This window comes from Odocoileus virginianus, unplaced genomic scaffold, assembly GCF_023699985.2.
Source record: "Odocoileus virginianus isolate 20LAN1187 ecotype Illinois unplaced genomic scaffold, Ovbor_1.2 Unplaced_Contig_20, whole genome shotgun sequence".
In the NCBI taxonomy this organism is placed as follows: domain Eukaryota; kingdom Metazoa; phylum Chordata; class Mammalia; order Artiodactyla; family Cervidae; genus Odocoileus; species Odocoileus virginianus.
This window is the reverse complement of record NW_027224337.1, coordinates 1018703-1034729: the sequence shown is the minus strand read 5'-3', so window position 1 is coordinate 1034729 and position 16027 is coordinate 1018703. Positions and strand designations below refer to the sequence as shown.

The window sequence follows — 16027 nt, the reverse complement described above, 5'->3', positions numbered from 1 at the left end:
GCCGTGTGCTTTTCTGTGCCCGCAACACACCATCACTCCAAGAACCCACCTCCTTCCGTTAGGATCTTGTTCCTGGGGCCCCCTTGCCCTCCCCGCCTCAAAAAAAGAAACTGGGACAGTCACAGCAGGGTCTCGAGTCCAAGTCCCTGGTATTTATTTTAACAGCCTGGCAACCAGGCAGCAGCAGCAGCGCAGGGTTCCCGGCTGACCAGCACAGGCCTGGGGCAACAGCTTCTGTCCGCTCTGCCCAGGTCAGTGCCAACAGCTTCTGTCCGCTCTGCTCAGGTCAGTGCCAACTAAGACCTCTGCTCCCTGGCCGCAGAAGGACAGCAGTCTCAGAGCAGCCAACCCCCCTCCCGTATTTTGCTGAACCAGCTCCAGGAAGGGAGGTCTTGTTTTCAAGGTGTGCTTGGGCCCAGAGATGGGCCCTTCCATCAGACGTTCTTCTCCTCGCAGTGGTCCTCTGGGTTTTCACTCCTTTCCTTCGACAAGCCCTCTCCCGCTCTGGGCCCCAGGGGTGTTAGCACAGCAGGGGCCTGGACCACAGGCCCTGGACATCGGGGAGGCTCGCATCCGGCACCAGGTGGCGACACAGGGCGGGGCTGTCTGCGCGGGCGGAGAGCTGCGCGCAGAGGGTAGCGAGGCGGCAGGGTGCGCCGCAGGGCTCCGAGGGCGGGTGGCCTTTATGGTAGAGAAACCAGAAGGTCTGGAAGAGCTGTGTGTCCCTCCGCATGCGGTACACCAGGTCGTGCCAGGCGGTGGGCAGCGCGTTGGGCAGCCCATAGGTTTCCCGAGCCCGATAGAGGAGGCGCCAGCGCGGCGTGGCTCCGGGCTCGTTGGCCTCCGTCAGGTTCAGGATGTAGGTCTCGTGGTCCAGGACCACGTGAGAACTCCCGGAGTAGTTGCCGTCTATTTGGTAGACGCGGTACCCTGCAAGGAGGGAGGGCTGACTGCACGGAGACGGCAAGGCCACTCCAGCAGGGAGGGGCAGCCTGTCCCCCGGGGGGCCCTGGCTCCAGCTCGCCTTCCTCTCTCCCGACCACCTCTTTCATCCCAGCAGTTTGCTTCCGCCTCACTCACCAGGATTCAGGCCGATGTAGGTGGTGGCACTGGGCGCCAGGAAGGCTACAGACAGCGGCCGGCTGAGGGTCTCTTCGTCATAGAAGACCTCAAACTCATCCACGTGGGTGTGACCGAAGAACTGACCAGCTAAGGTGTTCTCATACCTGGCCAGAAGACACAAATCACATTCAGAAGATTCTAGTGAGGGGGAGAAGAGGATCTGACAGGAGAGGGTGCTTTCTTTGTCCATCCAGTTCAAGGATGTAGCCTCCCCACCCCATGGGGCAGTGGGTGATGGTGAGATGCCCGAGGGAATTTCTGACCTTTAGACTCTTGAAAACCACTCCTGCCTGTAACACACCTCCCTCCTACCTCTCCACAATTCTGTAATAATTCCAGCTCCAGCTCTTCAGGCAGTGCCCTGGGGGAATGTGGCCAATTATGTGCACCTGTGGGGAGGGTTAAGGAAGGTTTTCAGGAGAAGAGGGGTCCAGGCAGCTCTAGCTAGGATAGCAAATATTCATGTCTCCAACAAGGGCTGGCATTCCTGGCCAGAGAGAGGGGGAACAAGTGAAAGGACTTTCTAAGGGTGACAGTTGAGCTGAACCCCCAGGGAACACTGTTGTTGTGAGTGCCAGAAAAACAGAGCTTCTCTGCCTGCTAGTACTCCAGCACCAGACAGGAGTCTGCTTGGGAAGGGCCTGCTCTTCCCTCCCACCCCCGGCACCTGCCCACCGGCTGGGTTCCCACCGCCCTCTCACTTTGTCTCCCCGGTCCTCAGCAGCCTGAAGCTCCCCCACCAGCCACTGGAGCTGTCCAGCAGGATCTGTGGAGTTGATCAAGAGCCAGAAGTTCTCACGGGAACAAAAATTCATGTTGAGAGAGATGAGGCGGAGGCCAGGGCGTGGGGAAAGGGCATAGAACCCTCCAATTCTGAAACAAAGTGAATATGGGTCAGCATGCATTCATATGGCCCTATGTGCCTAGTCCTGTGCAGGAACCTGGGTGAAAGAAAGAGGCACCCAGGATGATCCCTACCCTCATGCTCACATTCTGGTGGAAGGTCAGACTAGACGGCCCGTGAGACCGGAGAGTGGCTCAGAGGACTAGAGGCTCTAGGAGCTCAGAGGAGACAGAAAGTGGGCTAGAACAGGAAGCCAAGGTTGTCCAGAGAGAAGAGGGCCCAGACCTACCTAGGTGAGCTGGAAAAATTGGGATGTTAAAGGGGGAAGGCATCTTAGAGAGGGCCAACATGAGCAAACACGTAGACTGCCATGCAGAAAGGGAGCTGCTAGCCCTGTGAAGGAGGGTGCCTGGAGATAAGGGTGGACATGGAAAGTGGGGTCAGACTGGGAGGGGAGTGAAGTGAGCTGAGGGCTCAGGCAGAGCACTCACGCATAATGCCAGTTCCCCACTCCCTTCGCTTTCATCCATCTTTCTCCTCCCTCCCTGGGTTTCCGTGGGTCTCAAATACCTGAGGGTGTAAAGGGCTTCAGCCGGCAGCCAGGGCTCCCATGCCTTGGCCATCGCCTCATAGAGCCAGTGGGAAGACTGGTTGCCCTTTATGAAGGGAGGAGGGAAGCCATTGACGGGTGTGCTCTCGTGGTTGCCCACAGCAGGGTACACCGGCACAGGCCCCAAGAACTTCTTCACAAGGGCTGTGATGGTGGTCAGCGCCCGCAGCTGGTCCTGACGAGACTGCTGCCAGACGTTGTGAGCAGGGATGTCGCCTGTCCAGTACACCATATCAAAAGGGCCGGCGGGGCCCAGCCCAGCCAACAGGCTCTCCAGGGTTCGCAGGGGCAGGTCACACTTGCTGTATTCGCCCCAGTACCCAGCACCGCGCTGGGAGGCAGGCGGTGGGCCAGAATCCCGGCGGCAACACAGTGGGTTCTCACAGTTGGGGTCTGTGCCCTCCAGGTAGTCGTGATCCCAGTGCAGGTCAGTGAGGAATAGGATGCGGCTGACAGGGGAGCCTGGGGCTGGGGGCTTGGGCGGCTGGGGGGGCGGCTTTGGCATGGCCGGCAGAGAGATGTTCCAAGAGGAGAAGATGTCCCAGTGCCCACAGGAAGAGCCCAGCAGAAGACCACAGGCCTCTGACGGGCTCAGCACTGAGCGTGTCCACACCTCCACCATGTCGTCCTCGAAGAGCTGGACAGCTGACTGGCACACGGCAGGCGGCGCGATCTTCAGCAGCATGCACAGCTTGATGGCCACGGAGCCCACCCAGGCCACACTGGCCTGAGTCTGCCATGGGAAAACCAGTGGTGAGGAGTCAGAAACAGAGTTGAGGGACCAGGCCAACCCTGGATATGAGAGACCCTTTGGGCTTCCATACCCACAGTGGGGCTGGAACAGACTCCACCATGCTGAAGAGACAGCAGTTCACACCTGTCTCCCACAGACATTGCCCTGTGACTCAAGTAGCACCAGGCCAGCACTTCCTTTTAAGCTCAGTGGCAGTTCAGGCCTTTGCTTGCCCGGCTGACTTTCTCAGACACTGTCTGCTGAGTGCCCTGAAATTTGGACTGGACAGAATGACAGACTGACTAGGATTTGGGGACACATGTGAGGATATGGTCTTGATTCCCAAGGAAACCACCCCCCCACCACCACTACCAACCAGCGCTCATCATAACCCCATGAGGGACAGTCAAGGCAGCCCAGACCCAACTAGTCCCACATCTCTGGGTATTCCTTAATTCAGGTTCCCTTTTGGGTAACAGCTAGCCCTAGGCATAGTGGTGCTAGGTGGAAGGTGGAAGGGATTCAGTCAGGCACACCAAACTGGGAGAGCCGCCCTCACCAGCTGCTGGCCCTTCTACAAGAGACTTCAGCTCTGGGGCCTCTATTCATTTGTAAAGCAGACAGAACAGTAATGAAACCACCTAGCAGGCTACATTTAACCTGTATAAAAGGGCTAGCACAGTGCCCAGCATTAAACTTGCACTGTTTCCTTATTTCACAAGGTCACAGTGGAAGTGGAGGTGGTGGTGTGCAGCCAAAGGGTAAATTCAGCAAAGTCTTGTGGAAGACAGCCTCTCCGTCAGGGATGCTCTTGGAAACCCCAGAGCACCGGCCTTAGCCCCAGCTCCCACCCCCAGCTACGCCTTTCTGGCCTGTCTCCCAGCAGCCCCTGTAGCGCTCACCCTCAGCCCGAAGTCGATGGCGGTGAACAGTCCTTTGCAGGTTGGGCAGGTGAGGTTCCACCAGCCAAAGGCCTCCTGGAGCTGGGGCGCTAAGCGAATGAACTTGGCGGGATGGCCTTGGGCAGGAAGAGGGTGGGCCTCCACAGGGGACCAGAGGACCAGGGAGTCGGGCAGCGCCAGCGCCAAGGCCAGCCACAGGAAACTCGGGCAGCGGCCCCCCAAGGACCAGTCCGATGCCCGCTCCCGGCCCGACCTGGGGCGGCCCTGGCCGGGAGACACTCCAGGGCGGGGCATCGCCCGGCTTCTTAGACCAGGCTGGTTCGCCTGCCCGGCCCCGGCTGGTGTAGGCCCCAGTAGGCTCTCGGGATCCCAGGCGGTGCCAGGGACACCGATTACCCCCCCGCGCAGTCGGCTGACTGCTCGGAGAAAAGCCACAAAGCAGCTCCACCCCTTCCTCTTTCTGGGTTCCGCAGCAGCTGATCGCGGTGGCTGGAAGCCAGGGCGCAGCTAGGGAGGCGGAGTAGACGCGGAGTGGGCGGGGCGCGCCTGGGACCTGCCCAGGCTCCCGCCTGCGATCCCACCCCGGTCCGGACTGCGGCGGGAGGCCGCTGTCGCCGCCCAGCCCTTGCTGGAGCCCACCTAATGTGGCTGCTGAGAGGCTCCTCCGAGGCCCCTTAGGCAACTCCTCTCACTCAAATTCCTGGAATAGCTAACTGCCAGGCCCACCGGGCTTTAAACTCGAAGCGGAGAGGGCAAGAGCTGGTGTTGGTGGCGGGGAGCACAGTGAGGCAGGGATGCTTACACTGTGTCTGTTACCCCTCCGCCCAGAAGGTGCCAGTCCTCAATTTCCTGTGTTCTGCCACTAGTCCCTGCACCCGTGAGTCGCCCCGTCTTCACCCGCCCTATCTCAGACTTCTCTAAGCGGAAGGGACCCTAGGCTTACCCATGCCTTCATTATATGTTTGAGGAAAGGCAAGCTCAGAGATGGTGAAGTGGCTAGTTGAGTTGAGTCGAGTCGCTCAGTCGTGTCTGACTCATTTTCAGTAACATGGATGCATCTAGAGATTATTATACGAAATGAAGTAGCTCAGAAAGACACGACAATCTGTGGTTAAGAACAGATTAAAGACCATACACCCAGGAACATGAATTAGAACTTGGGTCTTCCACCTTTCTGTATCCTTCATGGTGAAAGCGATCATTTACCGAGTGCTATAGGATGTCCCAGGCACTGAAACAGGCATTTTATAATGACTAATCCTTAGTTCTAGCAACAACTCTAAAAAGTTAGTATAATACTGTTATTATCTCCATTTTACAGATGGGGAAACTGAGGCACGGGGTAGTTAAGTGGCAGAATAGTGATTAAAACCTGAACTGTATCTCAGTGCTTCTCCAGATCCACAGAACTATCAAGTTCCTGTCAGTTCTTGCCTTTGAGAAATTTTTCTTTAAAAAAAAATTCATTTATTTTTATTTTTGGTTGTGCTGGGCTTTCTTTAGTTGTGGCAAGTTGGGGCTACTCTTTGATGTGGTGCTCAGGCTCTAGGCCCACCGGCTTCAGTAGTTGCAGCACACAGATTCGGTAGTTTTGGCTCACGGACCCTAGAGAATAGGTTCGGTAGTTGTGGCCCTTTAGCCCAGTTGCTCTGCGGCATGTGGAATCCTTCTGGACCAGGGATTGAACCCGTGTCCCCTGCATTGGCAGGTGGATTCCTATCCACTGTACCACCAGGGAAGTCCTGAGAATTTTTTTCCAAGTGACCCTTGCCCCCAAGTTCTATGAGCATCATATCAGATAGAGTAATTATAGTAGGAAATATATTTGGTCTTGTGTCCAGTTTCTGGCACAGAGCTCCTAAAACTTTTTGAATTTTTTGATAGGAGTGTCTTTTGTTATTTTTACAAGCCCTTTTCAATCACACCTGAATTTATGTTAATAGGTGAATTAAGGTGGGGTCCCTAATTAGACTCAGGATGGGGCTGATCACTGGGAAGAACTAGTGATCAGAGTGAGATGTTTTGGTCTCACTCTCAGTCTCCAGGTTGGGGAAGAGGGCTGGGGATTGAGCTCTGTAAAAACTCTCAGAGCGCTTCTGGGTTGGTGAACAATCGAGGTGTTGAGAGGATGGTATACCTGCAGAGGGCACGGAAGTTCTGTGGCGGCCCCCTCACATGCTTTGCCCTGTGCGTCTCTTTCATTTGGCCATTCCTCCATTGTACCCTCAGTATTAATCAGAACACGTAAGAAGGTATTTTGCTGAGTTCTGGAAACTGTTCTAGCAAATTATCAAACCTGAGTAGAGGGTCATAGAATCCTAGAATTCACAGCTGGTTGGTCATAAGTGGCTATCTGAGACATTTTGTAAGCAGGTAGGGAAGGGGGTCCCCAGAAGGAAAGAATCAGATATAGCTTTTAGACATAAGAGAAGCCATTTTAGGCCTAAGGCATTTTGTGCTCGAGTCTGACACAACGGCTGCCCTTGAACGGGCTTGTGCTGTGTGCTCAGTTGTGTCCAACTGTTTGTGACCCCATGGACTGTAGTCCACCAGGCTCCTCTGTCCATGGGGATTCTCCAGGCAAGAATACTGGAGTAGATTGCCATTTCCTTCTCCAGGGCATCTTCTTGACCCAGGGATTGAATGCATGTCTCCAGCATTGACAGGCGGATTCTTTACCTGCTTAGCCACCTGGGAAACCTCCAATAAAGATCTTAAGGAAAAAAAAAGAACAAGACTTTTTAAGCAAGAGAAGTAACCAAAGCAAAGATAATAAATCAGTTGTAAAGACTCCCAGTTCTGTTTCAATGGTAAATAGCCTGAAGCACTTTCTTGAGCTGTTTTTCAGAATTTAAACCCTTTCTCTGAGTGAGTACCCAATTCCTAGATGAACTGGAACCTAAAGGATGCTGCTGCTGACTTTTTCTGACCCTTGGGACTTCAATCAACTAAAGCTGGAACTCTGTCATGCTCTGCTTCTATTCCCTGCAGAATTCTCCTGCTCAAGCCCCTTCTTGTATATGTGTGCATCCTTAGCTTAAACTTCCCCAATTTTGCTGTTTAGGGAGATACTACTTTGGGAATGATTCCTGATGTTCATCTTACTTGTTACAAGTAATAATTTTTTTTTTCTCCTAATCTCTTTCTCCTTTGCATCTTTTGGCTTGACACCAACAAAGAGCTGAACTGAGTTTTCTGGTAACATTGTGACTGGCTATGTTGCAGGAAGGACTTGAGAGTGGGCTCTTGTTTAACACTCTGAAAAGAACTGTTGGAGGAAACACATGTACTGAGGAAACAAGAAGGGCTGGGGAAGGGGTGGGACGGGGTGGAGAGCAGCAGGATAAGGGAACCCAGGAGAACTGCTCTGCCACGTGGCCCACCATCTCATTTTATGGTAATTGGGTTACTTTCCAGGTTGTCTCTGCCCAATCATTCTCACTCAGGGTCTTTTCTGGTGGCATGCGCATCCCTGAGCCAAGATGGGTTCCATTGAGAAGAATTTTGGGAGATCGGTAGGACATTTGGACTGGGGTCTCTTCCCTCCCTTTGACCTTTCTTGAATTCTTCTAATGGGTGGTAGCTTGTTAGTTCTGCATTCCTTACCAGTATCTCTTATTGTTAAGATAACTCCTGCAAGTGGCTACTATCTTGCCTGGCCAGGGCAGGTGATTTCAGTCAGTGTTTCCCTAACATCTGGAGTGGGGACAAGCTTGTGGGACTGACCCGTTTAATTTGTGGGATCTGATCCTAACTCCAGGTAGATAGTACCATAATTTAGTTGAATTGTCAAATTAGTTGGTGTTGGAGAATTGGTTGGTGTCAGAGAAAACTCTTCCAGAATTGGTGTCAGAAGTACAATTTGCTAGCTTGGCCCTAGCTCATGGAATCTTGTGATCCAGGAAGAGATAGAATGGAAGAGCAGGGGACGAGGAACCTTGATGAGGAACTAGGGGACAAGGGTGGCCACATAGTCACCCATGGTATGAAAGAGCAGCTGTGCTGTAATCAATTACCAAAGGTAAATTTTACCAATGGAATTTAGAGAGAGATCCAACTCCTGGGGCATTGTTCACTAGAATCTCGAGGAAATGGAAACTAGTAAGAAAAAAGCAAACTACACAATCTCTTGGTTATTGATATCTGTAGTAGCTAAACAGAAATAAGAGAGAGTGCTGGATTGGTTTGAGCTTCAGCTACTAGCCCCAAAGCCACCGGCAAAGGGAAAATATTATATGGGGACAACAGAGAGTAAGACTCTGGTTATTGATATCTGTAGTAGCTAAACAGAAATAAGAGAGAGTGCTGGATTGGTTTGAGTTTCAGCTACTAGCCCCAAAGCCACCAGCAAAGGGAAACTATTATGTGGGGATAACAGAGAGTAAGACTCTGATCACCAAAAAGATAGTCTGTGCTGGGAGGAGACAAAGCCAAGAAACTACTAAAACCAGGGAATATAATGTGAAGGAATTGCTTTATTTTATAGATTAGTATCATCAACTTCTTAAATAGCCTTCAATAAAATGCATTGTGAAAAAAAAATGCATTGTGAGAATGACTAATTTGGGGATAGTATTTTTTAAATACTACAGAATGGAAGAGCATGTTTAGGTTGATACAGGACCTATAGCTTACTATGGAACAATCAACAGTGGTTATACATGATCCAGACACATAGTAAGTTGTTCCTGAGGAAATGGCCAGCCTGCTGGATTAGATAAAAACCACTGTAATGTTTGTTTACCCTGGTAAGTTTAACTATTCAGCAACCCCCATTAAATGTCAAATGGAACACTTCAGATAAAGAAGCTGATCTGCTTCATGTGCAGGCCATGTGGAATGGATTTTACGATGACCAGGATATTCACTCCCTTGATCTTGAGTGACCTCGGCCTGCGGCAGCTTAAAGTAGGCCTTTGGTTCCCAGCTAGAGATTGAGGTCAGGTCGCAGTGATAAGAGCACTGAATCCTAACCACTAGACCAGTGATCAGTGACAAGGCCCTGGCTCTTCAGCTTGGCAGAGAAGAATTCCCACAAAAGTGGAAAGTAGTGAAACCAGTAAAGTATTTATTAGGGGGGAAAAGTACAGTACATGAGGATAGACACCTGAGAGGACTTGCAGAGAGAGTCTCTGAGTTGCACCCTTGTGGCAGTTTGAATTACTTTTATGGGGCATTTCTTCTGGGTTTCCTTTGGCCAATCATTTTGATTTGCCTGGTTCTGAGTCCATATTTGGTATATCTCAGGATCTCCCATATGTGCATGTTCATCTCTTAGCCAAGATGGATTCTAGTAAAGAGACTTATGGGTAATTGGCATTACTTACTATGAAGTGACGTCCCCTTCCTTTTTGACCTCTAAGCAGCCTTTCTGTGCATATGTAGTTGGGGAGGTCTCCTTGACTTCGAGAATGAGGAATATATGGTCTTTTATCTCTTACCTGGGCAGGGCCCAGATTCCTCCATCATCCTGTTTTCATGGAGCTTCTGTCCACAGAAGATAAGGTATTCAACCATCAGCCCATCCATGCCCTACCCCACCCTGACTATGCCCAGTACCCAGGACACGGTAAATGCTATGGTTAAGCAGGCTCCTTTTGCATGGACACCACTGTTGCATTGATGCCCCATGTAACTTTATTGCTACATAATCAATCACCAGTCCAAGAATTCTTATTGGATCCGTTGTCTTCCCTTCTCATCCATCTTACAGATGCTAATAAAAACATTTATTAATTAACAGAATGGGGAGATGCAGATGGGAGAATCGAGGGACTCATCCTAACGGGATGGATATCTTTAGATGGTTATCAAGAAAGGGAGTTCAAGTAGCCCCAGTTCTCCTTACCTGTTTCTGCTCTGAGTCTCTGTCCTTACTTACAGAAGACACTGATGACCCTTAGGGCCCACATTCTATCTGTTCTCCAAGACTTTATTTTCTAAGGTCTTGTAAGCAAAAAATGTTTATATATATATATATATATATATATATATATATATAAAATTCCAGATCTACAAGGTTCATGTATTGCAGTTGCCTGCATAGTTAAAAAGCAGATCTAAAGAATAATTTCAATGAGTCCAGATTCTTGCATCTTTCCATACATGGAAAAGAATGAAAATAACTTGAAATACCTGTTCTTTGTGATTAGCAGCAACATTTGATGTTCAACCAAATGTTTGTTTTCCCAGCAAAAGCCTCATATATATTCTTATTCCTCCCTACCTCTTTGGAGCAGTTCCTCAGAACTTTTGAGACGCTAACTCCTGCACTATAGCTCTCAGTTTAGTCAGTTCAGTCACTCAGTCGTGTCCGACTCTTTGTGACCCCATGGGCTGTAGCACACCAGGCTTCCCTGTCCATCACCAACTCCTGGAGCTTACTCAAACTCATGTCCATCTAATCAGTGATGCCATCCAACCATCTCATCCTCTGTCTCCCCCTTCTCCTCCTGCCTTCAATCTTCCCCAGCATCAGGATCTTTTCCAATGAGTCTGTTCTTCACATCAGATGGCCAAAGTATTGGCGTTTCAGCTTCAGCATCAGTCCTTCCAATGAACACCCAGGACTGATCTCCTTTAGGATGGACTGGTTGGATCTCCTTGCAGTCCAAGGGACTCAAAGATACTCAAGAATACTCTCAAGAGTATTCTCCCATACCTCAGTTCAAAAGCATCAATTCTTCGGTGCATGGTTCTCTTTATAGTCCAACTCTCACATCCATACATGACCTCTGGAAAAACCATAGCCTTGACTAGATGGACCTTTGCTTGGCAAAGTAATGTCTTTGCTTTTTAATACGCTGTCTAGGTTGGTCATAGTCTTTCTTCTAAGGAGCAAGCATCTTTTAATTTCATGGCTGCAGTCACCATCTGCAGTTATTTTGGAGCTTAAAAAAATAGCCTCTCACTGTTTCCATTGTTTCCCTGTCTATTTGCCATGAAGTAATTGGACCGGATGCCATGATCTTAGTTTTCTGAAAGTTGAGTTTTAAACCAAATTTTTCACTTTTTCAGTGTCATCAAGAGGCTCTTTAGTTCTCAGAAAGATCCCCAATTAAACTTAACTCACAAATTTACATTGTGTGTTTTTCTTTCACTTGATAATCTTATCTTTCACTTGTGTCTCATCTCCTTAATAACATCATTTTTGATCACTCCCTCCTTTTTCATTTGCCCAGTCCCCTTTTTCACAATGATTTCACATATATTGTTGCTTTTGATAGAACCATCACTTGCTACATATTTAACGTCCTTATTCTTATGGACAGGTGGTCAAAAACCTCTCTTCCCCTGATATGGATGACATTGTTCTCCAGATATCAAATTCAGAGAAAGAGATTAACATGCAAGAGATTTGGGAATTCCCTGGTCATCCAGGGGTTAAGATTCTGCCCTTTCACTGTTGTGGGCCTGGGTTGAGTCCCTGGTCGGGGAAAGAAGATCCCACGGCAAAAAACAAAAACAAAAATGAAACAAACAAACAAAATAATGCAAGAGGCTTATTAGGAGATGCTCTGTGGAAAGAAAGGGAAGGTAGCAGCATTGGGCAGAGGGACAAGTTGAACTGTGATGCTGTCTCCATAGAGGCTTCAGTGGATTTCATGGGAGTTTTGAAGTTGAGATGACCCTTCAGAGTTGTTCTGAAATAGGATGAGGGACTTGCTTCATTTGGGGAAATCCCAGTAGCTGATCCCAGAATAGCAACTGAAAACCATCATTTTCCTCTTGGATACCTTCTAGATTTCCTTCACCCCTGGCTAGCACCTCTGTTGATTTCAGTGGCTTACCTGATGGTGTGACCCAGACTTTTCCCTTCAGGAGTCTGAGCCCCAGTATCCATGCTGTCCTAAGTCAGAGCTGCTGTTTACTGTCATGACCATCAAAATAGGGCAAAGCAGGGGAGTATCAAGAGGCTCCCAAATGAATCAGCTGGTGCCAAACATATCCCCCATGTCTCCTTTGGTAACAGCTATCCTATCTCCCTTTATTTATTTATGATCACGCTGCACAGCTTGCAGGATCTTAGCTCCCCAACCAGGGACTGAACCTGTACTCTCTGCGATGAAAGCACAGAGCCCTAACCACCGGACAGCCAGGAAATTGCCCCTTCCATCCTGCCTCCCCTTGTTCCTGTGATCGGGATTCGAGTTGAGTACTTTAAGTTGTTTTTTTTAAATGCTATTTATTTATTTTTGGCAATGCTGTGCCTTTGTCGCTGCATGCAAGCTTCCTCTAGTTGCAGTGAGAGGGACTACTCTCTAGATGAGGTGCACGGGCTTCTCATTGTGGAGCACAGGCTCTGGGGCAACCCCTCAGTAGTTGTGGTGCATAGGACTAGTCTGTGCCGCCCCCCACCCCCACCCCGCACCGGCCCCTGGCATGTGAGATCTTCCCTGACCAGGGATCAAACCCATGTCCCCTGCTTTGACAGGTAGCTTCACTGGACCACCAGGGTAGTTGGGGTTCCAGTTTTGAAAAGTGATTGGCAGAGGGATAATATGGGTTGGGACTGTGAACTTCTTAGTTAATTTGGGAAGTCTGATCCAATTTGGGGTACCTATGTGCCATTGTGTTAGGAAACTTATTCAAATTCTGTACAGATGACTAGAAATAATAATTCTTGGGCTACCTGTGAAACTGGAAATTAAATGTTGTCAGCAACCAAGAACTGATGGGGAAAGGTCTCCCTCTTGTGGAATTTCTAGAAAGTACAAGAGACCTTGAACAAATGGCATCTTCTGACAGGCAGTTCCAACCAGGTATGCACAGACCCCTCCAGGGCAGAGCAGTGGCTAAGGGATGGGTTTTAGAATCAGCTTCCTGTCTTAGAATCCTGGCTCTGCCACTCGCTAACTGTGTGACCCTGCAAAGCATGTCACCTTCTAAACTTCCATTTCTTCCTTCCTGTGTGACATGGAAATAATAGTACAGAATTTTGGTAAAGATTCAATCAGATAAAGCATTGCTGTTGGGTTGCTCAGTCACATCCGACTTTTTGCGACCCCATGGACTGCAGCACACCAGGCTTCCCTGTCCATCACCAACTCCTGGAGCTTGCTCAAATTCATGTCCATCGAGTCAGTGATGCCATCCAACCATCTCATCCTCTGTTGTCCCCTTCTCCTGCCTTCAGTCTTTCCCAGCATCAGGGTCTTTTCTAATGAGTCAGCTCTTCGCATCAGGTGGCCAAAGTATTGGAGTTTCAGCTTCAGCATCAGTCCTTCCAATGAATATTCAGGACTGATTTCCTTTAGGATGGACTGGTTGGATCTCCTTGCAGTACAAGGGACTCTCAAGAGTCTTCTCCAACACCACAGTTCAAAAGCATCAATTCTTAGGCACTCAACCTTCTTTAAACCCACTCCAGTACTCTTGCCTGGAAAATCCCATGGACAGAGGAGCCTGGTAGGCTGCAGTCCATGGGGTCGCTAAGAGTCAGATGCGACTGAGCGACTTCACTTTCACTTTTCACTTTCATGCATTGGAGAAGGAAATGACAACCCACTCCAGTGTTCTTGCCTGGAGAATCCCAGGGACAGGGGAGCCTGGTGGGCTGCCGACTATGGGGTCGCACAGAGTCGGACACGACTGAAGTGACTTAGCAGCAGCAGCAGCAGCAACCTTCTCTATGGTCCAACTCTCACATCCATACGTGACTACTGGAAAAACCATAGCTTTGACTAGATGGACCTTTGTTGGCAAAGTGATGTCTCTGCTTTCTAATATGCTGTCTAGGTTTGTCAGTACTAAACAAACTAGAGATAAAGAGTAGTTGGAATAATATGTAGTGTCTGCATCTGCCATTTATACTGGCGATCCTTGATGTAATTTAATGAGGTCTGACTCCTGTCCTCCCTGGCTTTCCACACCCTATTCACGGTGTTCACTGTCAGGGGAAAGGAACTCTGGTTGCAGTGAGGTGAAGGCCAGAAGAAAGAATGCGGGAAACAAATGCCCGCCCCCGCTGAGATATAGGTAGCATTTATTTAACAGACAGTAACAAACAGCTCCTTTTGTTGTCAGGCAGTCATACATTCATTCACTCAAAACACACAAACACACTGATTTGTCAAAACAAAACCCTCATTGAATTCAGCCTCCCTAGAAAAGCCTTACTGTAGTCATCTATTGTTATTCATACAGCTTCCTGGGGCCTCAATCTCCCCACCCCTGAACTTCTCATCAAAGGATTCATTCAGTACAAACAATTCTCCTCTGAAAGGAGAGGGATAAATTCTGCATCTAAGAAAAATATAATTAGAAAATTTTATATATTGTTATACTATCATCTGTTGGTATCCGCAGGGGATTGGTTAGGTAGAAACCAAAATCCACAGATGCTTAAAATCCCTTATTTAAAATGGCATCCCACAAAGAGTACAGTTGGCCCTCCTCTCCTCATATTTGTCATCTGTGGGTTCAACCAACCTCTCAGTTGATTGAATCCATGAATTTTCAACTTGCAGATAGGGAGGGCCGACTGTGTTCAGTTCAGTTCAGTCACTCAGTCGTGTCCGACTCTTTGTGACCCCGTGGACCGCAGCACGCCAGGCCTCCCTGTCCATCACCAACTCCCGGAGTCCACTCAAACCCATGTCCATTGAGTTGGTGATGCCATCCAACCATCTCATCCTCTGTCGTCCCCTTCTCCTCCTGCCCTCAATCTTTCCCAGCATCAGGGTCTTTTCCAATGAGTCAGCTCTTCGCATCAGGTGGTCAAAGTATTGGAGTTTCAGCTTCAGCATCAGTCCTTCCAATGAACACACCCAGGACTGATCTCCTTTAGGATGGACTGGCTGGATCTCCTTGCAGTCCAAGGGACTCTCAAGAGTCTTCTCCAACACCACAGTTCAAAAGCATCAATTCTTCGGTGCTCAGCTTTCTTTATAGTCCAACTCTCACATCCATACATGACCACTGGAAAAACCATAGCCTTGACTAGACGGACCTTTGTTGGCAAAGTAGTCTCTGCTTTTTAATGGGCTGTCTAGGGTGGTCATAACTTTCCTTCCAAGGAGTAGGCGTCTTTTAATTTCATGGCTGCAGTCACCACCTGCAGTGATTTTGGAGCGTGTTAGTAACCGAGCAATTGTAATCAATCACATGAGTGCTTCAGCTGCTGAGAGGAGTCGTGGGAGCATAGAGGAGAGTCAGCTGCCCTCATGGAGAGAGAGATTTGTTTGCCTAGATGTAGGAGGACCAATGCCCCCACACAGGGAACCTCTTGCACAGTCCTCTGGCGGGAGAGGGCTGGGCAGGTTTGGAAACTGAGAGAGAGGATGGGAGCCCTGAGTGGGAGTCGGAGTTGGAGAGTGCCAAGAGCTAAAGCTGCAGAGGCTGGCACCAGCGGGACTAGGAGGATCACGTTAAAGAGTTTAGTGTTAATCCTCAAAGGAACGGGTGTATTTATTAATTCTCTTCCTTCATTCATCCAGCCAGCCAGTCATTAAGGTAATAAACACTTTTAGAAGTCTGCTCTGTGCTGGGTGTTGTGCCAGGAACCATGAAACCCAGAGATGACCAGGTCGTCAGCATCTCCCTCAGACAGCTCCTGGGTCTATGGGAAGAAACAGACATGAAAGCACAGGCCTTACAATAAAGATATTTCAATGAAACTTCATGGTCCAGTAGAAGTCAAAGGAGGAAGTGGTGGATTCCTGTTGACTAGACAGTAAGGGTTGGTGGGGATGAGAACTGTGTTTTCCAGAAGAGGTCAGTCTTGAAATAAGAGTATTTGCCTGGAGGACACGATTGGGAAGTGGCTTCCCCCTTCTCAGTGCTTGAGATGCAGCAGGCTTTCAGAGCTTACACAA

General features: G+C 49.2%; 1 protein-coding gene across 1 annotated transcript; it reads right to left on the bottom strand.

Annotated features, from left to right (window-relative positions):
• Positions 1 to 132: 132 nt before the first annotated feature.
• SMPD1 (sphingomyelin phosphodiesterase 1) lies at positions 133 to 4692 on the bottom strand. The gene is made up of 6 exons (XM_020896238.2): positions 4212 to 4692; positions 2537 to 3309; positions 1824 to 1995; positions 1435 to 1511; positions 1081 to 1226; positions 133 to 930 (listed from the first exon to the last, which is right to left on the bottom strand). The coding sequence occupies exons 1-6, from the start codon at positions 4503 to 4505 to the stop codon at positions 521 to 523; spliced, it is 1872 nt and encodes a 623-aa protein (XP_020751897.2). The 5' UTR covers positions 4506 to 4692; the 3' UTR covers positions 133 to 520.
• Between the last annotated feature and the right edge of the window lie 11335 nt (positions 4693 to 16027).